Raw genomic sequence first — 26631 nt, forward strand, 5'->3', positions numbered from 1 at the left:
TGAAAAGTTCTCGGCCTAACATTGTAAAAACGAATTTATAATTTCAGAATTATTTTTATTTTTCAACATAGTCTCCCTTAAGACTAATATATTTATTTAAGTGATGCTTCAGCGCCATTATCCAGTCCCTGTAGTGAGTCTCAGTAAGATCTGCAAAATACCCCTCTACAGCTGCAATCACTTCTTGATTCGAAGAAAAACGCTGACTAGCGAGGAAGAATTTTAGTTTTGGGAAGAGAGAGAAGTCAGAGGGAGCCAAATCTGGGGAAAAGGGTGGATATTCCAACAATTCATAGTGCAGATCTCTTAATTTTCCCCATTGCCAAAACACTTTTGTGGGCAGGTGCATTGTCCTGATGAAAGATGATTTTTTTTCTTCTGCAAACCGGGTCTTTTCTCACGAATTTTTTTGTCTAGTCTGGTTAAAAGATCGTAATAATATTCCCCGGTTATTGTTTTACCCTTTTCAAGATAATTAATAAACAAAATGCCTTTGGAATCCCAAAACACGATGCTATGACCTTTCCTGCTGATGGAACTGACTTTGTCTTCTTCCCACTGTTTTGACTACTGTTTGGATTCTGGTATGTAATGGAGAATCCAAGTCTCATATTTTATAGTGGATCGCCAGTCTCCTGCCTTCTCCCTCCCATCTTTCTCTTCAGAGTCCTCAAAAAAAAAAAAAAAAAAAAAAAACAGTTTAACTAAAATAGAGGCAATGTAAGAAAAAAATAAATACTTTCACTTTCTTATCATTGGAATGCCTTTCTCTTAATATAATCTGCTGAATTTTAATAATCATTGCAGATCAGACGAGACAAGCATTCCAATGATAAGAAAGTGAAAGTATTTATTTTTTTCTTTTTCTTACATTGTCTCTATTTTAGTTAAACTGTTTTATTTTTGTTTTTTTTTTCCATACACTCCCAGAAGAAAATCCGTATGGATGGAAATGTTATTAGCTCCCCGTGCACTTAAATCTAAGACCCAGCATTAATTTGTACATGCTCACAACGTAGTACCGCCTTTGTTGTAACCATGATGTCTGTTTTTAATTCCGCCTCTTGATATTCTACGTTCGTGTAATTACTACAAAATTAATTGTGTTAATATATATTATTGACCTTTTTGCTTTTCTATAATAAAATTAGAAATAATAGCAAGTAACCTGTGGCGAAAAATCTACAACTTAAACTCCAAAAAGAACATCAAAATATAACTACCAGCATTTCGAATTCTCTTTGAACTTAATTGGTTGATGGACTGAGTCCTTGACTCTTTATCCCTTCATCCAGATTTTAGTTTTTGGGTGATGAGATTATTTTGGGTAAATTACCCACTCATTGTGAAAATTGTAAGCTATATTAGCTTTCTCTTGCGATGGAGGATTTCGGTTTTTTATGTTTGAAACGATCTGAGTGTTTGTAGTCCGCTGCTTGTCGAACTAGCTGATTTGGGTGATTATCCGTGATTGTGAATAATTTCTCCGCAATGCCTGTCATGTAGGTCTTAATATCTGGAAGATTGACTTCTTGGTGTAACTGGATGTTTCTGATGAACCATGGGGCATTAAATGCCATTCGTAGGCATTTATTCTGTATTATCTGAAGACTGTTGATGTTTACTTTTAGTTGTGTGACCTCAGGTTGGAGAGGCGTAAGTTAGTTGAGGTCTGATTACCGATTTGTAAAGGAGAATTTTTTTGCTTATGCTTAAGAAGCTGTTCCTATTCAAAAGTGGATATAGCTGTGCTATGGTCTGACTTGCTACAGTGGCGACACTATCCATATGTGACTTGCAGTTTAGACGTCTATCAAGATGGACTCCCAGATATTTGGTAGAATTGCGCCAAGGGATGATTTTACCAAACATTTGTATGCTTGTATTCGGTTCTACTTTACGTCTGGTGAAAACTACTGCAAAGCTTTTGTTTGGATTGATTGCGATACGCCATTTGGTGCACCAATCCTCCAATTCATCGACCGCTGTCTGCAGCTTGATTGTGGCCAGGTGTGGACGGAGAGATCTGACTATAATGATTGTATCATCGGCATATAGAGCAGTGATAGATGGGGACAGTTTGGGGAGATATGTCATGTATATGGAGAAGAGTAGGGGAGATAGCAGAGAGCTTTGAGGGACTCCGGCCGTGATTCTTCTCTCTGTGGATCTGATACCGTTGAGTTTTATTTTAAATTTTCTGTTATTTAGATATGATTTGATAAGTAGAACTAGTGGCAATGGAATACCAACTTCGTGTAGTTTAAAAATTAGTCCGTGATGCCACACTCTATCAAACGCTTGAGTGATGTCCAGGAAAACTGCGCCAGAGTGTTGGTGCCATTCATATCCTTGGGTTATATGTTCGACAACTCTGTAAATTTGTAGCGTTGTGGAGTGATATTTCCTAAAGCCGAATTGTTCATCTTGAATGATATGGCCTGATATCTGTTGCCTCTTGAACCCGTGTGAGAATAACACTTTCGGCTATCTTACCTATGCATGAAAGAAGGCTGATTGGTCTGTAATTTTCAGGAAACTGTGTATTTTTTCCAGGTTTGGGAATTAGGAAAACGTCGGCAATTTTCCATCGCTCTGGGAAATAATTTAGCCGGAGGATGGCATTAATGATGGCTACCAGATGCATAACCCCTTTGAGCAGAAGTAGCTTGAGAACTTTATTTGTTATTCCATCTGGACCCAGAGCCTTTTTGTTATTTAGTTTTCTTAAAATCTCATATATTTCTGTTGGTGACACGGATTTGTTATTGGATTGGATTGAGGCATTTTAAGTTATTTTACGCACTTGGGTGTGAATTTTACTTATGAAATTTATATCTGTATTGATATAATTGGGGCTGCATTGTTTTTCTAGGCTGTCAGCAAATGCTTCAGCTTTTTCCTCGTCGTTGTAGACAACACTAGATTCACCTTGGAATGGAAGAAATGTAAAACGCTTTGAACGGAGTGATTTGATCATTTTCCATATTGATTGATCCTCTGTGTTTAATTGGTGAATTTTGTTATTCCAGAGTTGGTTACGGTGGTCCTTTAGGGCATATAGAACCTGGTTTGTTGCTCTATTGACTGCTTGTTTATCCGCTGGGTCCATTGTTCTCTGATATTGTCTTCTTAATCTGTTTTTCTCTTGGATAAGACGTTTTATATCCTCTGGGAGTTTATTTGATGGTGCACATTTGGTTATATTTGTTACCTGCGTTATAGCTGTCAGCAGTTGTTTTTCAAGAGTCTTTACTGCTTTTTCTACATCTTCGGCAGATGCTATATGCGGTATTGGACCAAGGTTTTCCTGGAAGACTGAGGGAAGTTGTTTCCAATTTATAAATGTGGTGGTGTTCTCCGTTAAATCTCGTATGGTGCCTAGTTGTAATATGATGGGGTTATGATCAGAACTTAAGTCGTTGATTGCTTATATCTGTACACTATGTTTTTTAATATAGCTATATCTAGTACATCAGGACGTCCGGTTGCTCCGTAATGTGTGAGTTCAGTAGGTCCTATTACTGTTATATTTCTTGAAGTGGTGTAAGAGTTGAGTATTCTTCCGTTAATATTTGATTTTCTGCTGTTCCAGACTGAATGTTTGGCATTAAAATCTCCGGCTATAATCACTGCTCTGCCTGTATTTAGTATCACATCTAAGTCAGATTCAAGGAGTTTTTTATTTGGGGGGTTGTAGGCTGCATATATCGTAATGCTGTTCGTGTTTTCCATATGTATTTCTATTCCTGTAGTTTCCATGTGTTCTATTTGGGGTTCGGCTATTGAATTATGTTTTATGTTTCTTTTCACAAAGATGGCAGTGCCTCCACCTCTGGCAAAGCATCTGTCTGTAGGATAAGTGCTATAACCGTTAATTCTGATTTTGTCACTTGGACGAATATGTGATTCATTTATGAGGATGATGTTGGCTTGGGTTTCTGCTGCAAACTCCTGCAGCTCCTGTAATTTGATAGATAAACCATTTGCGTTCCATGAAACAATTTGTAGCGATTTCCGTTTTCTTTTAGACATCCATTAAGAATTTCCACAAGGAGTGATTGTGTGTGCCTTAAGATGATATCCTTTGACTTCTTGAGTTGGGTTGATTTGTCGGAGTTCAGCAAGCATTTCACCTAAGTGGCTCGTTATGTTCAGTAGGATAGGTTTGTTGTGACTGCTTTGGTTTTGGGTCTTTTTGGAAGGTTGATCTTGTAACTTCAGCATATGATCTTCCATCAGTTGTGGAGACTATGGTTTGATGGGAGGACGCTTGTTCTTGAAGAGGTTTACTGGTTTTGAGTTGTATCTTTTTTTTTTTTTTTTGGTTTTGGGGAAATGCTATACAGCCCCTATAGTTTGCAGGGTGGGGTCCTCCGCAGTTTGCACACTTTGCTGGAAGTTTGCGGGTTTTTTGGCATTCATTTGATGCGTGTTTGCCACCACATTTCACGCAACGAAATTCAGCCTTGCAGCATCGTTTGGCATGCCCAATCTTCTGGCATCTATGGCACTGGGTTGTAGTTGATTTATGTTTCAGTGACTCAACTTTTATGAGTAGATCACAGATGGTTTGGAGATTGTATATATGTTTTTAGTCTTTACTTATTTCCACTAGAATTAAGAGATCGTGTGTTTTATCAGCTCTCCGCATTCAGCTGATTTTAACTGGGCTAAATCCCTTAAATTGGAGGTCTGCTGTGAGGTCTTCTATTTGTAATGTTTCAGTTACTCCTCTTAATACCGTTTAGATTTTCTCTTATAGTCCTTATAAGGACTGGCTTAAAGGGGCGAAGCAAGAATGCTTTTCACCTTCCCCGTTATCTGTAGAGGACAGTGTAGGGATAAGGTGTTATTGAGCAATTAAAGCTCTGATCATGATCAGGAGGGTAACAGCAATAGCCGATCCTCGGTTAGAACTTCATTGGCTACAGCATTGCCATCCATTACCTTCCAAGGGTATTGGATTGAATGAATCAATCACCGCATCTCACGGTCGATTCACCCAGATTTCGTCTTAAATTCTTATAAGAACTGGGCAATGGACTGAGTCCTTGACTCTTTATCCCGTCATCTGAATGAAGAAAATCTGTGTGGATGGGGTGTTATTGAGCTAAAAAGCTCCAGTCATGGCTGGGTAACGGCAATAGCCGAGCCTCAGTTAAAACTTCATTGGCTACAGCATTGCCATTTGTTACCCATCTCTCTCAGATTTCCTCTTCCTTATAGTCCTTATAAGGACTGGCTTAAAGGGGTGAAGCAAGAATGCTTTTCATCTTCCCCGTTATCTGTAGAGGACAGTGTAGGAATAAGGTGCTATTGAGCTTTTAAAGCTCTGATCATGGCAAGAGGGTAACAGCAATAGCCGTGCCTCAGTTAGAACTTCATTGGCTACCGCATCGCCATCCATTACCCTCCAAGGGGGATTGAATCAATCAATCACCGCATCTCACGGTCGATTGATCCAATCACACCCCAGATTTCCTCTTAAAGTTCTTAAAAGAACTGGGCGATGGACTGAGTCATTGACTGTTTATCCCGTCATCTGAATGAAGAAAATCTGTGTGGATGGGGTGTTATTGAGCTAAAAGCTCTAGTCATGGCTGGGTAACGGCAATAGCCCCCAGATTTCCTCTTTTGTCATATAAAAATTTCTATATAATCATTATAGATATATATTTAGGGTAGATAAGCATTTAATAAAATATTATATTTAAAATTCTTATAACTTAAAAACGCTCGATGTTTTTTTGAAATTTATTTTATTTTATCAAATTAAATGTTATTCAAGATTTTATTTCTAAAATCTATATCACTCGGATAATGTCTACTGGTATAAAATTCATTAATTTATAGTTAAACAGAATGTTGTCTCGTTTTCTGATATAGTTTGTATATGTGTGTGTGTGTGTGTGTGTGCGCGCGCGCGCGTGCGCGTGTTGTTACAAGGTTTTGTTTACTACTACTAAAAGCTGGATAAATCCCAACTTGTAACATTAAAAAAAATTCTGTTTTCCAGACATCTATCTAGACAATTTTCAACCCACTTATAACTTGTTTTAATGAGATAAATGCCTGCCAAAAATACCGAAGCACTTGGACGTATATCCCACCAGAAAGAATTTCATTAAACATCATCCATCATCTGAAAGTTTATTCGATTTCAAGGTTGACCAGCATTCTGTGAAACAACTTGCTCTCCTCATTATACCAATTTATCTTTGAAAATTCTTTGTTTTTATTGCAAATTGAATGCCTGCATTTTATAAATTTTACCGATAAAAGTTTTGAAGGATTTATTTTTATTTCTTTAAGTGGAAAACTAAAACAAAGTTTTGTTTTTTATTTATAATTTTAGAACTAAGTACTGGAAAGGGATTTGGCTGGTTATTTGAGTTAAAAATGAAGTGTCAATGAAAACTCTACGGAATATAAAACACACACACCAAACATGCTTTTATTTGTAAGTTTAATGGTCAACAAAACGATAACAAAATTAAAATTATTATTATTATTATTATTATTATTATTATTGCCTGGATAGGTGAAGCAAGAATGCTTTTCATATTCCCCGTTATCTGTAGAAGAAAATGCATGGATAAAATAATATAGAGCTATAAGCTCTGATCATGGCAGGAGGGTAACAGCAATAGCCGAGCCTCAGTTAAAACTTCATAGGCTACAGCATTGCCAACCATTACTCTCCCAGGATACCCATTTTAGTCTCCTAGTACGACATGCATGGGCGATTTTTAAGTAAAGCCCTCTCTAAAAATTAAGACGATCCCTCGGACCACTCCCTACGAGTGGCCGAAAGACCGTCCAACTCAGCGTTGGTTTCACTCAGTGACCCCCCCCCACCACCACCACCACCACTGAGCAGAACCGCTCATATGCCAGGGAAAAGCATTCACCGACAAGGCCTCTCACGGGCCACGCTGGAGACACCCTCCCCAGAGACTCAAAATGCTCTCTCAGGGCAACCCTCCCCCGAAATCTAAGCTCCCCCCCCTCCCGGGAGCAAAATTCTGGAAGAAAACCTAAGAGAGCGAAACTCATCTCATTTTAGTCGCCTATTACGACATGCATGAGCTACATTCTACACTCAGTGACGGGCTCCCTCACCACCGAGCAAAACCGCTCATATTCCTGGGAAAAGCATCCACTGACACAGCCCCTCACTGGAAAACACTTTCCCCCGGAGATTCAAATTACGCCCTTAAAGGCAAAAACCTTAAGAGAGCGAAACTCAAACTCTCGAAACTTAGCGTCTATTTTAGTCGCCTTTTACGACACGCATAGGTTATGCTGAGGCTATTCTTTCCAGGCCACCACACGGGGTACGATAACGAAATTTAACTGGATTCTTATAGAATCTTATGTTATCCATTAAATATTACAGTGTTGGAATTTTTTTAATGCAAAATAATAATAATAATTTTTCATTTTATGAGAAAAAGACCATAAAATTTAAAAGTTAAATATATAAAATAATACGAATTTTACAAGAAATGATATTTTAAATGAAAAATTAATTTTGATATTCAAGAATTTTTTAAATATGCATTCATTCAACATGTCTAAAGACATCCGAAAAGTTTGAAATATCTTATATAAATACAGTATAGAAGACAGTCGCGACTGACTGACCATATAAATTGCCTTGTGGGAGCTAGCGATGTTTGGGTTGTATTGCTTGATATTAGTTTATGAAATATGCCATTGTGTTATTAATAATTAGTAAGAATTTAGTTGAATGCACGAGACACTTTTTTTTTGTATAGATACTGTTTCTTTCTCTCTGCATGTCGAGAAATACTTGATTTCATCATAGAACATTTCAATGTCTACGGGAACATTTGAATTTCGATAGTGTATATAATCAGTAACGTATAGCAAATACCTGCTATTCCTTAACCTTTTGAGTCCTTCGATATTTACTGATCAATAATTACCTTCTAAATTATGCTCATTACTCTCCCAACAAGGGAGTGGTCGCGTGTAGTTAAACACAGATTTAAACGGGCTGGAGAAGAAGGTGACTTGCTAAGCCTTGTCCCATGCACGGCCTCTAAATATTCCATTAAGATAGTCTTGTATTCCAGTAGCATAGTGAGCAGACACCCTTTGTTTAAAATCACATTTTGTACTTTATGTCAAGGTTATCAAGTTAAGGAACACTCCTAGATTGCAACAAATCAAGGTAATAAAGGTGGCGCACTGAATTTCCGGTAAAATATTGCCCTAACGGGCGTGTGGTACGTGCGGAAGGATTATCAATCAATGATAACCGTTTGCTACGTTCACTTGAATTCGGATTGAAAATAGCCATGGACATTCACCACTGAATTATGGACTATCGCCTATTTCATTTTTGACAATATTTTGTCACATGACATGCCGCATTTGCATGTATAATCATGTGTAGCCATGGAAGCGAACGCACAACGTCTTTGTCTAAAAAATAAAAAATAAAAAATAAAACTATTTTATTATATAGTAGACGGTTAATATATCAAATATGTTGAAATAATTGCATGATTTCAAATTCAGAATAACTGAATGTAATTCTACTTTTGATTTTCAATTAACATATATATTAGATATGCTAATAATTCTATGGAAGCAGTTTTAATATATACGAAAGTAAAAAACTACACAATGATTTTTTTTCTGGTTTTAGACATCGTTATTTATAAGCATGACAATTATAAATGATACTTAACAAATTAAATTGCCAAAAATAAATATAACTACACAATTGGCTGTTGGTGGTGGTGGTGGTGAGGTTATCCTTTCAGTCGTTTCCGACCGTAGGTGACTTTGTGGCACTGCCCACAAAGTGTTCCTGGTGAGATTTTTACCTGGGTTCGATTCCCGTCAGTGACAGGAATCGAACCCAGGTCTTTCCGCCCAAAGGGCTTCGTCTATACTGAATGAGTTCTCGGACATAATGAACGAGTTCCCCAATTCCTATAATTATGTGTTCGTATTTCAATCATCTTCAGTGTGTGTGTGTGTGTGTGTGTAGAAGAAATGGCTTAGTCTACAGGGACCAATTAATCTGACTGGAGGAGGTCGATTCAATAAGGTTTTAATGTCCGTCATCATATAAACGTGTATAACGTATACGTGTGCGTTTCTTATGGTAATGCGCTACATCTAGGGAGGCAAAAAAGGAAATATTCATCAATTTGATTATAATGGTGAAAACGCTAGAATTTTTCATGTATTTCGGCATAACTGGTTAAAGAATCTAAGTATCCACAAGGATACTCGCATCAATGGATGAGTAGTATACTTAAGTATAACATTTTGAAATCATACCTGTTGACACCACCACCACCACAGTTCAGTGTGTATGTTTCTGGTAGGCTTGTCTGTTGCTAGAATGGAAAACTAAAAATCCGAGTTACCTGGAGGGAAAAACCTCAACCTCGGCATGAGATCGGCTAACTCTCCTTCCGCTGAAAAGTCTTCTCAATATTTTCTATGTCCCAAAAAAGATTTAAATCAAGGTCTTTCCGACCAAAAGACAGATGTGGTGGTGCCCTGTAGACTACACTGAGCAGGCGGTTGGAGACAAAGTTATGGTTCGATCTAAGATGATCCGTTCTGTTGTAAATGAATATGAAATATCTAAACGTTGGCGGAAGTGTAAGAGTTGCAGAGGTAATTATGTCAATAAATAATTTATTTTTCCGATTATTAGTCGATATAAACTCATCATTAGAAAAATCGTCAAAACAATCAAAAGATTCTGCGTACGGTTTGAAGATAAAATTTTCAGTCGAATGTGATTCACACTTATGTTTTTTATTCGAGATGAGTTTGCTGATGTTAGATTTATGTTCTGCTAATTGATAAGTATGTAAAATAATGCAGAATAAAGTAAAAACAAACCTGAAAAAAAAAGAAAAAAAAGAAAAAGATACGCCGTTAGTCTTAAATCTACACATTGAGTTTTTCATTTATTGCCTAGTATCTTGTAATCTTTCTTATCAAGCATGATTTAAAATTAGAATTTTAAAATCTAAAAGGATAGAGTCTAGAATGATTTCATTAGCACCACTTCTGAGACAAGCGAAATACCTTTTATTTAATTTTTAAGATGTCAAAAACGACGAAACATAGAAGCCAATTCTTAGCGACATCTACCGGTAATTATAATAATTGCATATATTTAGAAATCAAAATGTATTTATTTTTTATTTTAAAAAAAGTTAATAAACTTAAAAGCATAAGTAATATTCTATAAAATAATTGAAATGAAATAAAATAAAATTATTTTATAATAAATTGAATATTCCTTCACACCATAAAAATAATTGAAACAAAAATTATAATAATTCTTGGTTTGTATTAAATAAAGATTTTTATTTTTTTTTAAGTTAATAAACTTAAAAGCATATGTAATATTCTATAAAATAATTGAAATAAAATAAAATGATATATATATATATATATATATATATATAAATATATATAAAGATAAAGAGTAAATTTCAGTAATATGGAATCTGATGAAGTACAGTATGTGAATAACAAGACACTGCGCGTGACAGATATCGAAGTTTCACGTAAACTAAAAAGTTTCTTTAAACTTTCTATAGATTTTATAATCATTTAAAAGTTTTATCAAAAGACAACCTGTTTCATCACTTTAAGTTTAATTATCATTAAACTGTTTTATAATATTAATTAGATTCCTATTTCGCGTTCCCTCCCTGCTCTTTTTATGTCATTAACTTTGTTTACATTAAAGGTTTTCTTCCGGATACCGTAGTTTCGCCTTTGCTGGTTAATGTGATCTATTCAATTTATATATTTATTTATTTTATCAGTAGGATTCTCATTCGAATGTTTCATTACTATACATAAAATGATAGTAATGCTTTATTAAGATATCACAAAATGCCCTGATTTATAATGTTGTTTGTTTGTAGCCAACTGTTACAAAAATGAGAGAAAATTACCAATTATCTTTTTTAGAGATTTGACAACCAGGTTATTGCAATAAATGTGACAAGAAGTAACACTACTTGGCAAAGAGGACAATTCTATTAGCTTACTCGAACACATCTTGGGTTAAGAAGCACAAAATTTTATTATTTTTACAAATAAAATGTCACTGTAGTAGTAAATTATATATATCATGTTTATATTAGAATGAAAAGTATGTTTAAATTTATAGATTGGCAGTTATTTATTTAAAATATAAATAAACAATTGGCCTTATTTTAAACAATATCACAAAAGACTCGCTACAAATTTATATTCTCGTGAATACACCGACAAGAGAAAATTTTATGAGGTCAAGGAAACAATTCCCAAATGCTATATTCTTCCAAACACTGCTACTTGCATTCTTACACATACTATAGTCTATTTCCCAACTGTGTCAAGAACTTGTACCGTCAACCACAAAATTCTGCCGAGAATTGTTATTATATTGCAATAATAATTCGTTTCTTATATTGCGAATTTAACGTACTGTTGTTATCAAAGGTGACTAAGTAATGTAATGGAAGTAATTGTACCTTGAGCAACCACGCTGTTAAAAACGAAAATAAAGAAAATTTAAGGGAAAAAAAAAACTCAATAAAACTGGGAGTTCTCTACTTTATGGTGTGTGGACATGGGGTCTCGTCGGAGGCCCATAGCAACAGTACAGAGATTAAATAGAAGTTGACAATTCGTATCATGGTTCAGTGATTCGTTGTAATTCACGCAGACGATATTCCACGAGCACATGCGCATTTTTGCTAACGTGCAGCCGGCCATTAAAAATTATGATACAAAAAAAAAAAAAAAAAAATCCATTATTTTTTATTGACATTATAACAATGATGTTTTATGTTATTCACCACATCATTATTATTATTACCTAGATTATGGGGCTATTAATACTTAATTTATATATTAAATGGAATTGACAAATGGCACAAGACACCAGGTGTTATACTTTGCACAAAATGGTTTATATAAGACTGGTTTTATTTATAATCAGAATAATCCGCTATACATTAAGCACTACAGTTAACATTTTCCTCCAATTAACGATTTTTTTATTCGTTTGCGGATGTTCAGAGATCTGCAGCGAATATATTATCGTAGACATGAACTAAAAATCATTAGTGCTGCCAGATATAGTTTTCTCATTTACCATCTAAGCAATCGGTACGACATTTTAATTGCAAATAAAGATTAATCCATTTTATAAGCTGGAATGTCCAGCTGCAGCGGATTCTTGAAGGAACTTCTGGTAGGACCATTTATCTATCTAAATTCCAGAATTTATCGTTGAGGTCCCACGAAAAGAGAAATTCAGATTGACATAGTTTGAAGGATGTATGAAAACTCTCGAAAGAAGTCTGAGCTGAGGATGATGGAAATTGATAAAAATAACAAAGAACCAGAGACTGTCGCTAATACTTTTAGAAACTGTATCAATGTTCTTGAAGCTCTACCTTCGGTTGTGCAGACTTCATCACTACCTCAAGAAAGGAAGAAAATAAAAATAAAAATTTTTTGTTTCCCTCGAATGAAACCAAAATAGAAATGAAAGAATTAAATTACTTTTTAGTAAGAAACTTTTAGTAAGAATTCAATATTTTTACCTGTATAATTAGATCGAGGATAGTTTGGTATTGTATTATTTACGTTTAGGCGACATTCCACAGACTTGTAACAGTCTTGGTAACTCGCCTCTGGATCCTCTCCACCATTTCTTCATCACTGAGAAATCCAGGTGATCAGATCTGTGCGCAATAGTTCACGTGTGGTCTTATTAATGCCTTATAAAGTGAAACAATCACTTCACTATCCCCGCTTGCCAGTGCGTTCTTCAACAACTATGTAGTTTGATGTGATGTTTTGGCAACCTTTGCAATATGCCCTCTAAACATAAGGTTCTTTGTCCATAATAATCTCCAAGTCCCTAGCCTCGTCAACTTCTTGCAGTTCAGAACCATAATATAATGCATAGCATATGATCTCACCCTCCTGAAGTTCATCACCTTACACTTAGCCACGTTAAACTGACAGCTATATACCTTAGCCCCTACCGCCAGCCTATTTAAGTTCATTTCAATACTCATCCTGCAAGATATCTATTAACGATTGCTCATCCCAGTTTTGTCATCATTAGTCTGTAACATTATCTTTATCGATTGTTTTTCGAAATCATTGACAACAACAAATCACAAAATGAAGTCTCTTAGTCGTCTACCAATAAAGACTTTTTACTGTATTCGACAAATGTGAATACTGAGTTAAAAAAAAAAAAAGCTTCACTGGCTATAGCATTGGCATCTGTTACCCTCTGGACTCCCCGTGTTCTCCAATCTTTTTTTTTTTTTTGGAGATGGACTAAGTCCTTGACTCTTTATCCTTTAATCTGATTAAAGAAAATATATGTCTATATGGATGGGGTGTTACTGAGCTAAAAGCTCTAGTAATGGCTGGGAAACGGCAATAGCCGAGCCGCAGTTAAAATTTCATTGGCTACAGCATTGCCATCCGTGACGTGATCCTGGATCTCCCCAGGCCTTAATTGATATCGCTCTCCAACTTTAAAAGAACTGGGCGATGGACTGAGTCCTTGACTCTTTATTTCGCCATCTGAATGAAGAAAATCTGTGTGGATGGGGTATTATTGAGCTAAACGGCAATAGCCGAGCCTAAGTTAAAACTTCATTCGCTACAGCACTGCCATTTATTACCATGGAAGTCCTAAAAAGGACTTTTTTTTTTAAAACCTGCTCTTGCTCTCCAACCTTATAGTCCTTATAAGGACTGGCTTCTTAAAGGGGCGAAGCAAGAATGCTTTCCATCTTCCCCGTTATCTGTAGAGGACAGTGTAGGGATAAGGTGTTATTGAGCTATTAAAGCTCTGATCATGGCAGGCGGGTAACAGCAATAGCTGAGCCTCAGTTAGAACTTCATTGGCTACAGCATTGCCATCCATTACCCTCCAAGGGTATTCATCACAATCATTTTTTGCTCTGCTCTGCAAACTTCTTAAAAGAACTGGGCGATGGACTGAGTCCTTGATTCCTTATCCCGTCATCTGAATGAAGAAAATCTGTGTGAATAGGGTGTTATTGAGCTAAAAAGCTTTAGTGATGGCTGGGTAACGGCAATAGTCGAGCCTCAGTTAAAACTTCATTGGCTACAGCATTGCCATTTGTTACCTCTTGATCAGCTGCTCTCCAACCTTATATATAGTCCTTATAAGGACTGACTTAAAGGGGAGAAACAAGAATACTTTTCATCTTCCCCGATATCTGTATAGGACTGTGTAGGGATAAGGTGTTATTGAGCTATTAAAGCTCCATAATTTCATGGAGGGCGGTGATTAAAAACCAGCTCTCCAACCTTCCTTATCCTTATAAGGACTGGCTTAAAGGGGCGAAGCAAGAATGCTTTTCATCTTCCCCGTTGTCTGTAGAGGACAGTGTAAGGATAGGGATAAGGTGTTATTGAGCTATTAAAGCTCTGATCATGGCAAGAGGGTAATAGCATTAGCTGAGCCTTAGTTAGAACTTCATTGGCTACAGCATTGCCATCCATTATCCTCCAAGGGGTCTAATCTTCCCGGTAGTCCCGAGCTCTCCAACCCTTATATTATCCTTATAAGGACTGGCTTTAAAGGGGCGAAGCAAGAATGCTTTTCATCTTCCCCGTTATCTGTAGAGGACAGTGTAGGATAAGGTGTTATTGAGCAATTAAAGCTCTGATCATGGCAGGAAGGTAACAGCAATAGCCGTAGCCGAGCCTCAGTTAGAACTTCATTGGCTACAGCATTGCCATCCATTACCCTCCAAGGGATTGAGTGAATCAATCACCGCATCTCACGGTCGATTGAATGCAATCCGCTCTCCAAACCCTGTAATGGTTATTTCAATCTCACTTATCAAGAATTTAAAAAGGTGTAAAATAAAAAATCAAAATTTTTAAGAATTAATTAAAATTTATGTAAATAATTTAAATTAAAATATATTTCCATATAAATATTTAAATATATATTAGATATTTCTTATCTTAATTACAACAAAATATTATTAGCATCATTTTTGAAATACTTGTTACTAAAGTATGTCCAAGTTACCAGGCAAAGTGCCCATTTTAAATAAAATGGGCACTTTATTTAAAAACCCTGCTTTCTCTAAGGATGATCGGAGGTACCTTTTCTTTGGGAGAAATAGAAGTGTCCAAACCCTGAGAATCCTGTTCCATTAATTAGATTAATTAATTAGATTAATTGTTGATTCTGTAATTTTCACCAACTTTATAATTTTGTTATTCCATTGCAGGTTATTTAAATCGAAAATGAGGGGCAAAAATTACCACGTAAACTTAGCATTTTCGGAGTATGAGTAAGTATAAGTATTTTGTAATATTTATAAAAGACATAACTAATTTATTAATGCTTTAAATAGAGATAAGTATTCAATATTCAGATAAATTATAATCTATACGATAAAGAATTCTAGTGGCTATATATTCCAATATGATATTTCTGCGATCTAGTAATGTGTGACCCTCAGTTTTACGGTTATGGGTAAGTAAAAATATAGACTCATATAACGAAGGAGAGGTCTTATAAAGGAATATTGAAATTCATCTGTCACCTAAAACCTTTTACAACCATTCTTGTCACATTGGGAATCGAGCTAGCAGCTTGTTAGTGCGGGAGCAGATATCCGCTTGGTTAACCAAGTCGAACTTTAGTATAAATTTTAATAAATTCCAAATCGACGTGTTGGTAGAAAGTTAGAGTAGCCATACATATTTTTCAATAACTTCCTAAACCAAAAACGAGAAACAGGAGTTGAGTATAATAGAAAAGAAACGAGACTCTTTTGTAATACACTAATGTATTGCTTAATGGCCTGCTATACAGGGGTTGCAAAAACGTGATTCTGTTTCATGATATACTGTATAATGACAATAAAATTAGTAAGAAATTTGTTTCATTTTATGGAATGCTTAAGCATTATTTCTATTGCTATGAAATTAAAATATTAGTAAAATATTTCTGTATAGGTGATAGTCCCTTATTGTAGGATTTTCTGAGAATCTTACGTGAGTTTCACTGATTAAAATAACATCTGGTTGATACCTATATGTGAAATCTCGGAGTTCCAGACTTTTGTTTTTGAGGTCATTTGCGTTCCAAGCAACTATCTGAAGAGATGCTGGAATGAGTTTGTTACTATTCATTTATGAGAGTTGTGAGGATGACCTGCGTTTCACGAAGAAATCTTTTAGTGGAGGTTTCAGTGAGGTTTGATAGGCTGAAATTTTGTAGCATGTTTGATAGTGAGGCCGTAATAACAGCTATTAGTTTTTAGGTGATGTTGGTTGATTTTGTTCCGGTATTGGTCTATTTGTACGGGTCACATCGGCATAACTTCTTGTTTGCTTTTGGGTGACTCTATTTTTGGAGGTCTCCGACTGTGGTCGCTGAGTCTCCGGTTTTGATACCTGGGCCTCTGTTGTTCTGATACTGTAGGAGGAGGGCTGATTGACTGCCTCCATCCGTCTGTTCTTTGGGTGCTGAGTACATCCTTTGTAGTTCGCAGGATGAGGGCCACCGCAGTTGGCACATGTGACCGAGGTAGTCCTCAGCTTTGTGCAGGTATTGGTTGGGTGGCTGTCCCCACATTTCAAACATCTATATTCTGCTCTACAAAGATTCTGGGCATGGCCAAACTTCTGGCACCTGTGGCACTGCCCAGTAGATGATCTTTTCCGGAGTGGTTCTGGTGTGACGATGAGACCACAAACTGTTTTTAAGTTGTAGATATCCTTGTATATTTTATGAATCTCAACTAGGACTAATGGCATGGGAGTTTTGTCTGCTTTGTACATTCTGCTGACCTTGACTGGAGGCAGATCCTGATAATTCAGGTCAGCAGCTATTTCGATGTGTCAATGTCTTCACAGACACCATGAAGGACCACTTTTAAGTTTTTTTCGGAACTAAGCGCAAAGGTATGATACTGGATGCCTCTGTCGTCCAGTTCTTTGGTCAACCTTCTATAATCTGTCACTGTTGCTGGCTGGATCTTTATGCCTTCATCCAAGTTTTTGGCCTTAATGAAGCCAATGTGCAGATTGGACATTGTGGATCTTAAAGCTGCCCACTTCTGCTTTTCTCTAAGGATGATCGGAGGCACCTTTTCTTTGGGAGAAATAGCGACGTCTGAACCCTGAGAATCCTGTTCCATTTCAGTATTGCCATTGTGTAGTTCTTCTGTTGTTCTTCGCTTTTTGCGTGCTCGCACTTCTACAAAGTCTGAAGGAGTAGAAGGCACTGAATCTGACTGACCTTCTGCGATAACGTCTGTGACACTTTCCGGGGGAAACGTGTCGTACAGTTTCACTTTTCCCGGCCAATTGTTGTTAAGTAGTTCACCTAGTCTTATAAAGTCTCTATATACCTCCTTAAATATTGTCTCATTTAGCTGTTTTTCCATGACTATCAATGTGAAGTATCTATCTTAAAAAGAAAACAAAAACACGCTTAATGTGCAGTTGTAGTCTTACTGGCACTGCTACAGGACTTTCTACTGTTTTGGCAAGAGCACTGAATCAAAAATTGCGTGATATTTAAGACACATAATATAATAAAATAAAAGCACCACAATTCCAAAACTGACCGAGCGCTGGACATCACTATCTCTCATCCAAGAGAAGAGCCGTAATCAAGAGCCGCCACTAATTTACATTTCATACATATATATATATATATATATCCCTATATATATATCCCTATTCTTATTCTTAAAGTTTTGAAAAGAACTGGGCGATGGACTGAGTCCTTGACTCTTTATCCCGTCATCTGATTGAAGTAAATCTGTGTGGATGGGGTGTTATTGAGCTAAAAAGTTCTAGTCATGGCTGGGTAACGGCAATAGCCGAGCCTCAGTTAAAACTTCATTGGCTACAGCATTGCCATTTGTTACCCTGGAAGTCCTAAAAAGCTAATCCTATTCTTATTCGTTTGGAATGAACTATTTTGAAATTAATAGTTTTCGTGTGGATGGGATGTTATTGAGCTAAAAAGCTCTAGTCATGGCTGGGTAACGGCAATAGCCGAGCCTCAGTTAAAACTTCATTGACTACAGCATTGCCATTTGTTACCCTGGAAGTCCTAAAAAGCTAATCCTATTCTTATTATAAGGACTGGCTTAAAGGGGCGAAGCAAGAATGCTTTTCATATTCCCCGTTATCTGTAAAGGACAGTGTAGGGATAAGGTGTTATTCAGCAATTAAAGCTCTGATCATGGCAGGAGGGTAACAGCAATAGCCGAGCCTCAGTTAGAACTTCATTGGCTACAGCATTGCCATTTGTTACCCTGGAAGTCCTAAAAAGCTAATCCTATTCTTATTCGTTTGGAATGAACTATTTTGAAATTAATAGTTTTCGTGTGGATGGGATGTTATTGAGCTAAAAAGCTCTAGTCATGGCTGGGTAACGGCAATAGCCGAGCCTCAGTTAAAACTTCATTGACTACAGCATTGCCATTTGTTACCCTGGAAGTCCTAAAAAGCTAATCCTATTCTTATTATAAGGACTGGCTTAAAGGGGCGAAGCAAGAATGCTTTTCATATTCCCCGTTATCTGTAAAGGACAGTGTAGGGATAAGGTGTTATTCAGCAATTAAAGCTCTGATCATGGCAGGAGGGTAACAGCAATAGCCGAGCCTCAGTTAGAACTTCATTGGCTACAGCATTGCCATCCATTACTCTCCAAGGGTTAATTCGATCCCCCTATTCTTATTCGTTTGGAATGAACTATTTTGAAATTAATAGTTTTCGAACTCAAAATGGTGTATTGTGTATCTTAAGCAAAAATAAATTAATTTAAATAAATATTTTAAATTACTTAAAAAAATTAATAATTTTAATTGAAACAAGATTTTTTTTAAAAAAAATAAACAGTAGTACAAAATAAAATAAGCGATTGAAATAAGGATCAAAACATGTGCAGGCAAAGACTTCTAAATTGCTGATAATAACATACAGTAAAATAATGAAATATTTATTCTATCATCAAGGGTATTAAGATGCTGAGAAAGAAGCATTGGGATTAAAGTGTCTTCGTACGCAAATTATGTTATAAGTTTTAAATACTGAGTATGTCACTTATTCAGTTTATTGGACAGAAGTTGAACAGGAATTCACTAAAAAGTAATTATTTCTAGAAATATGAAAAGTAATTTAATTTTGGATCATTCGGAATGAGGTAATATATAGTGTATGACTTGCTGTGAAGTTTGGCGATAAACGTGAACTGCCCGTAGTCGTTTTTCTTGACATGAACTCAGGCCTTTTGTAGGAGTAGTATCTGAATAACTCAAAATGAAGAAATCAGTGTTGCCATGGGAACATGATTCTTCCTGTCTGTATCCCTTGAAATGGATAAAATTGAGTATCGTGCGGTTATAAAATTCTTTGTAAAAGAAGGTTTAACGCCAACAGAAATTCATTCGAAGTTCATAAAAGTTTATGAACACTCTTCTCCTTCGTTTTCGACAATTAAGAAATGGGCTGCCGAGTTTAAACTTGGCAGCACCAGCCTTGAAGATAATCCAGATGAAGGACGTCCAAAAAGTGTAACAACACCATAAATCATTGATCAAGTGCACGATATGATATTGGATGACCCGCGAGTCAAAGTGCGTGAAATTGCTGAGACTATACGCATTTCAAAAGAACGTGTAGGATATATTTTGCATGAAGAATTGCAAATGAAAAAGCTTTGCACAAGATGGATGCCGCGCTTGCTCACAGCAGATCAAAAACGCACTCGCATGAAAATCTCTGAACAGTGCATGGAGCGTTTTAATAAGAATAAAACTGATTCTGAGCGTCGATTTATTACTATGGATGAGACTTGGATTCACCATTACACACCAGAATCCAGACAGCAGTCAAAACAGTGGACAGAAGCTGGTTGTTCAGCGCCAAAGAAGACAAAGTCGGTTCCATCAGCAGGAAAGGTCATGGCATCGGTAGTTTGGGATGTTTATTAATTATCTTGAAAAGGGTAAAACAATAACCGGGGAAAGCTATTCCAATCTTTTAACCAGACTAGATGAAAAAATTCGTGAGAAAAGACCCGGTTTTGCAGAAACAAAAAAAAAACTTTCATCAGGACAATGCACCTGCCCACAAAGGTATTTTGGCAATGAGAAAATTAAGGGATCTGCACTATGAATTGTTGGAACATCCACCCTTTTCCCCAGATTTGGCTCTCTCTGACTTCTGTCTCTTCCCACAACTAAAAACTCTCCCTCTCTGGTCAGCGTTTTTGTTCGAATCAAGAGGTGATTGCAGCTGTAGAAGGGTATTTTGCAGATCTTACTGAGAACCACTACAGGGATGGGATAATAGCGCTGGAGTATCACTGGAATAAATGTATTAGTCTTAAGGGAAATTATGTTGCAAAATAAAAATAAATTTTCATTGTTATGCCGAAAACTTTTCAGACTACCCTCGTGCAATATATACAATACTAATGAAATATATACAAACGAAATAAATATGAAAAATTCACATTTCCGGCGGGGGGGGGGGGGGGGCTTCCACCTCGAGATCTTCAATTGAACATCCTTTGTAAAGGTTATTCGCATGCTAGACAGTTTTCCAAGCCATCGATACCAAACCGTCAATACCGAATGAACTATGGAAATGCCTTTCGTTTAATAATAATAATAATAAATTGAAAAAATAAATCCTCTAACGCTTTTTATTCTCAATGGGATGGAACTCCGTTAGTCAAAAGTATTTTTTTAGTTATATTGACCTTTTGACCAGTAGATGGCTCTTTTCGCTTGGCACATTATTATTATTATTATTATTATTATTATTATTATTATTATTATAAAGATTTCTCTGACTCCTTGGTAGTCATTAGTTTGAAGAATCTTGAATTTATTATAAGAAAAAGAAGTTTATATATATATAATTAAAAATGCTGAAGATAAAATTGCACTTAACATAGACTGGATTCTAAATCACTTATGAACTTGACGGAAATAGTTTTTTCCTCCTCATGTAAAGCAGATAAAGAAATATATGCGTAATATAAAACGAGTTCTTGGTCATTTTCGATTGCTTCATTCATATCTATTAGCCTCCTCAGTGATCATTTGGTTTCTTTAAGAGGCTTCTCAATATCGTGTTTTATTAACCTACTTCGAAGTATTTTGGTGTTTACAGACTGGAGGACGTCCCTAAGTACAAAGTCTTCCTCAAGTAACGATAACGTAAGAAAGGTCATGGATTTTGACAGTCAGATTACTGGCAGTGGCCTGGATGCATTGGGAATGGGTGCCGTGAGAAATTAAAAATCAGAGCAATACTTATTATACTCAATGGAAGGTTGCCTCGAGATTATGATATTTTCCAAGCAGTGCATGAATATGTTGATTAGTGAGTATTTTTATGAACTAGAAGAATTCTTGATTGGTGTTCCATAAGTATTTTTTAAAAAGTATTAAAGTTTAAAATAAGAATTTTTATTCAAAATAAGTTTTAGAATGTTTTGCGTATCAAAGACGGCTTTATCATAATTTTGTTATTAAGTGCAATGGGACAGCAATTGCAGTAATGGTTGAGAAGCCTTATTTATTGTTATGTTTCAGGAAATATATCGAAAATTCGCGCGCACGCGCGTGTGTGTGTGTGTGTGTGTGTGTGTGTGAGAATCAATTTTGACACCCTATATTGGCAAAAGTTCATTTTCATTAATTTTTGCGTGATAAGTGATCTAAATATTTTAAAATAATGGGTTAGGCCTTTTTTTTTATCTTATTTTATTAATTCCATTGTTCAAATTCTTAATTTTCGATTTGAATCGCTAACTAATGATAGATTTGTTATCAAAGAAATAATCAAATACTTCATCTATTCTTTCTCGATAAATCGTGACTTAAAGTTGAAATTTATCAGATGTAAAGTGCACGAGGACATAGAAATTATGTTCACTGGTTCGCGGTTATAATTAAGAGAATTAATTGTTATGCCAGCAAAAGACGGCTGGCATCGCTCCAGTAGTGATATAGAGATTTCAACTCGTTCTGAACAGCGATGAAATCAGATGAAAAATAAATAGAGCAGAAACTATACTCTTAACTGGGGGGGGGGCGAAGTTTCAATAAGATTTAAGAAAGAATATAAATGAAAGCAAAACACGTGCAAAAAAAATAATAATAAAGGTTTGATTTTAGATGTTTATAATTCCTGTGGTATTGTAGAAATGTTTTTGAAATATATTATAGAGCATTCGGTTGGACTACACTGTTGTGTGGATTTGATCGAGTTAAACTGGTTTATTCTAATCAACTTGCTCCAGACATGTACTGTACTTATATGTTAAACCAGTATAACAGCAGTTTTCAATGACGCCGATGAGAGCATTACCATCATACAGAGCTTAAAGACTATACCACTAGGGGGCGTTATGATCAGAATCAAGCTACGCATTCTTTTAACTTTTACCATATTGGATCACTTTCCTATTCTTAGTTTCAGAGTAGAAGCGACTTTAATTCAATGTCCTGCTTAATTTTACTATGAAGAGTTTTTAAACAATACGTCACATGATTATTAATTAATATTTAGCAGCGTATAGACTGTCTTAAAATAATAGGTAAAGATGTTAAGAAAAATTAAAAACTCCGAAGTATTCATTCTGCTATTATGTATGATATTTCCTACCTTTAGTATTTTTCGACAGTCGTGATCCATAAAGCAAGGCTTCTGAATCTTAATAATCAATGCACGTAAATTCATCGTTTCTGATGTGAATGACTTAGTTTTTAATTATATATATATATATAACATTATGAGAAACATGGAATCCGGTTAAGATCTGTGGGAAGTTTTCGGTATTGAGATCACATTATAATATAAATAGCGAGTTTAATAAAAAAAAAAAAAATGAGCAATTAAAAAATTATATTATAATGTGGTCTCAATACCGAAAATTTCCCACAGAACTGCTAAACCACAGAAACTTACTTGTACATGTTAAGATCTATTTAAATTCTTTCCAAACAACTTAATTCTAAAAGAAATAAATTAAAACTGTCTCGATGAACTATATCCTCAATCTGTTTATTAAAATCGACCACAGCATCCTTTTGAAATAACTTATGTTGCAAATTACTGATATATTATCACCATCATCATTCTGATCAATCAATGGTGATTTGAGGCTGCCAAGACAAGAACTTTTCAATAACATTTATTTGGAGACAGGTTATTTAAATTGCTGTAAAATTTCAGACCACTCTTGATGTTTCCTATCCATTTCTTTTTTTTTTTCTTTTCTGAGCCCATACACGAGAGGTTGGTTGATCAACCTATAGTACATTAGTACCGTATATGGATAGCTTGGTTTTCATGGTGGTATCTTTCTGGAGAATATGAGAAAATCTTTTAATAGGCATTCTGTACCAATGTACGTACCACTTTATTTAACTGATTTTTCTTTGATTCTTGCTATTATTGTCATATATTAGTGTAATCCATCACTGGCATCCTGATTGGTATTTATTTCACTCCATGTTGTTTTACACCTGTTTTCAGAGCTTGTCAATATTTGTTCTTCCTTCTATTAGATAACCCGTCCCTGCATCATAAAGAACTGTAGGGAATACGTTTAGCTATATACTTTGATTTTAAGTTCTTTGGAGAGATGTGTATGTGTATTTTTCCATATATTCTTAAGTTTGGTCGTAGCAGACCACCCTAGATTTATTTTGATTTCTTCATAATTTAGCCTGTCTGTCAATGTGCCTAAGTAATTGAGGAAAAAAAAAAGAACCTGTTTCAGTTTATTTCCTTCCACTTTTAAGTTAAGTTCCTCTCCGTTTGGACCTATTATTATAGTTTTGATTTTACTAAAATTAATCTATATAGATGTATTATTACATCAGTACATCTTCTGATGTTCATAAAATTTTTAATCAAATTTATTTGAAAGTCCATATTTAACACATACAATCATTTTAAGCATTTAAAGTATTCTAAATATTTTTCACATATGTAAAAATATAGTAACTTAAAAGTTCAGCTGTTTCACAAATACTTGCAAAAATGTAAACAAAGTCGCTCCATTCAGAAACGAAAAAAAAAAAATGCAACTTATGTGATAAATGAATTATCTGGCTTTGAATAGCGTTATCTAGGGTTACTTTGGGTGCTTCGTTGCAGCTGATCTGCTTCCAGCAATAAATAGTCAGATGGTGCAACCATTTCAGACAAGCTAACGTAAAAAGTGGAATTATTATATGTCGAAACTTTCTGAACTGTTAAACACAGATTCGTTTGAGACACACTGGGTGGACGAAGGCTAACCACAGCGCATATTAGACGAATTCTTTTTTCAATACAAAGTTTACTATTTTCAAGCCAGTTTTAAAAATATTTCACACCTTTGTCTTTTGATTATTATTATTATTATTATTATTATTCTATTTACACAACTGATATCTTTCATATCACAAACAAGATAGCATTTAAACAACAATTTGACTTATGATACAGAACAATTCAGATTCTGCCCAAGAATCTAAGAATAGTCTGTCAGGTAGCGTCGTAAAATATGGACTGTTCCAATTACTGCCTCCTTTTTTTTTTTTTTTTTTTTTTTTTTTTGTAGATCATGTGTTCATTATATTATTATTATTATTATTATAGCACTGTTGAACATCACAAAAACTTAAAGTTATGACAGAATTAAATAATTTTGGCGTTGATACACTATTTTTGCGTTGTTTTAAAAATAAAATACGAAAATCTCTGAAGTCAATCGATAGTCAGGGGAAAATCCCGAGATTCGCTAATATCATTTTTTAAAAGTATTTTCTTCTGGTAGGCTACATCACCACTCTAAAGGCTTTCTAAAGCTATTGAAATAAATAAATAAACCCACAAATAGTTTTTACTCAAACAAATATATAAAAATATTCTGCTATTTGTTTGAGTAAAAACTGTTTGTGGGTTTATTTATTTATTTCGATAAATATATCTGGCTTTTGGAAATATTTGAAAATTAATATATATATATATATAATTTGTTAATGTTTTCCTGATGTTCATGATATTTCCACCTTTTCATTTGGCTTCTCGAAACCAGTTTTCATTACTTTTTGACTGACTTACTAAGAAACGTAATCTCTTACACCACGAAGTCTAGTCTTCTGTTCAAAGGTTAACCGTGGTCTGTTTTCCGTTTTAAGACGTATTTTTGGTAAAACTGCGATTTCCTCTTCTTATCAGATATATAGCTACTCACCTTAAACACACACACACACACACACACACACACAAAATTCCTTCCTATTTAACAATAGCAAGCAAGCAAACATCAGCACTTCAGAAACAATTATTGATTCTACCTTGGTTTTAACTACAGGTATTTTTAAAAAAAATTACTTTTTTTAAAAAATTATTATTGCAGAAATATTTTGAGAATTTCATATAAAATTGCGTAATTTATTATATTTATTGGTGCTATTTAAATTTAATTACTTCATTAAATAATACATTTATTTTAACTATGAAATTTTATCTGCATAATTAAATGTATTTTTTTATTGATTAAAATAGCTGACTAAAAGCATTTCAAGAGATTTCATAAATATTTATATTTCCACCAAATCAGCAATTATTTCGATTAAAAATAAATAAATTCTTAAATTAAAATTATGAACTTAAGAAGGCAAACATTTCTTTTTTTTTTTTTTTTTTCGTTTTAATTTGTCTAAATTACATAAAACGATCCCTGGTGACAAAAACTTTACATCTTATACGACGTCAAATGTTAAATATGTCATAAAATCTTCAAATTGTTATCAAAGTGTGAAATCGAAGCCGAGATTTCTCAACACTTTCTACGAGCTTATTTATGGAAAATGTTTATCTAAGACTGTGTGAATACGACTACATTACTCATATTTCATCAGATAAATCTAATAGTATTTGAGAGTAGAGTCTGAATAGAGTTCATAAATCGCACAAAATCTATATTACTGCATCTAACAGATGACTGTTTTCGTAATTAGTGATTATTAGATAATGATATAATTTCTAAGAACAAATTCATAATTAGCAGCCTAATTGAAATGATATTTTTTTCTCACATAAGTGCTTTTTTGTTGTATTTAGTGCGCAGTCCCGAACCTCGGCTGTGATACCAGGAAGTTACAAAATCAACATGGGTTTTTCAGATGAGTAAGTGTTGATCATTATAATTAATAATTAAATATAACGAAGCGCTAAGTTGAGTAATTATATAAATTATAAGTTCCTGCTGAAAGACTATTTCTTTGAATATTTATCTGCATTTTGACTTTCAATAGCTAACATTCCATACATGGGATTTGATAAATATTGGATAACAAGGAAACAATAAGACAAATAAGTATATATATTTTATTTTATTTTGTGTTTTGTTAACTCCAAAAAGAAATAATCACAAGACCTATAACACAGTAGTGGCGTGTGTGGGCAAATAGTCAGCAAAAATCTATTACAAGTTTTTTAAAAAGCTTGGGAATGTGTTCATTGGGAAAACACCATTGGGAAGGCTGCTCCAAAGAACAT

The 26631-nt window shown here is 34.9% G+C and overlaps 1 protein-coding gene across 1 annotated transcript in view; it reads left to right on the plus strand.

Annotated features, from left to right (window-relative positions):
* Window positions 1–21334: 21334 nt before the first annotated feature.
* Window positions 21335–26631, plus strand: part of LOC150100045 (ATP-dependent translocase ABCB1-like) — a 280795-nt gene continuing 275498 nt past the window's right edge. The window contains exons 1-2 of the mRNA XM_090403288.1: window positions 21335–21450; window positions 26194–26259. Coding sequence (XP_090259414.1) covers window positions 26243–26259 — 17 coding nt within the window. The 5' untranslated portion in view covers window positions 21335–21450; window positions 26194–26242. The remainder of the gene's footprint in view (window positions 21451–26193; window positions 26260–26631) is intronic.

The sequence above is a fragment of the Typopeltis vanoorti genome, chromosome 13, assembly GCF_054136105.1.
Source record: "Typopeltis vanoorti isolate ZY-2024b chromosome 13, IOZ_Tvanoo_1.0, whole genome shotgun sequence".
In the NCBI taxonomy this organism is placed as follows: Eukaryota; Metazoa; Arthropoda; class Arachnida; order Uropygi; family Thelyphonidae; genus Typopeltis; species Typopeltis vanoorti.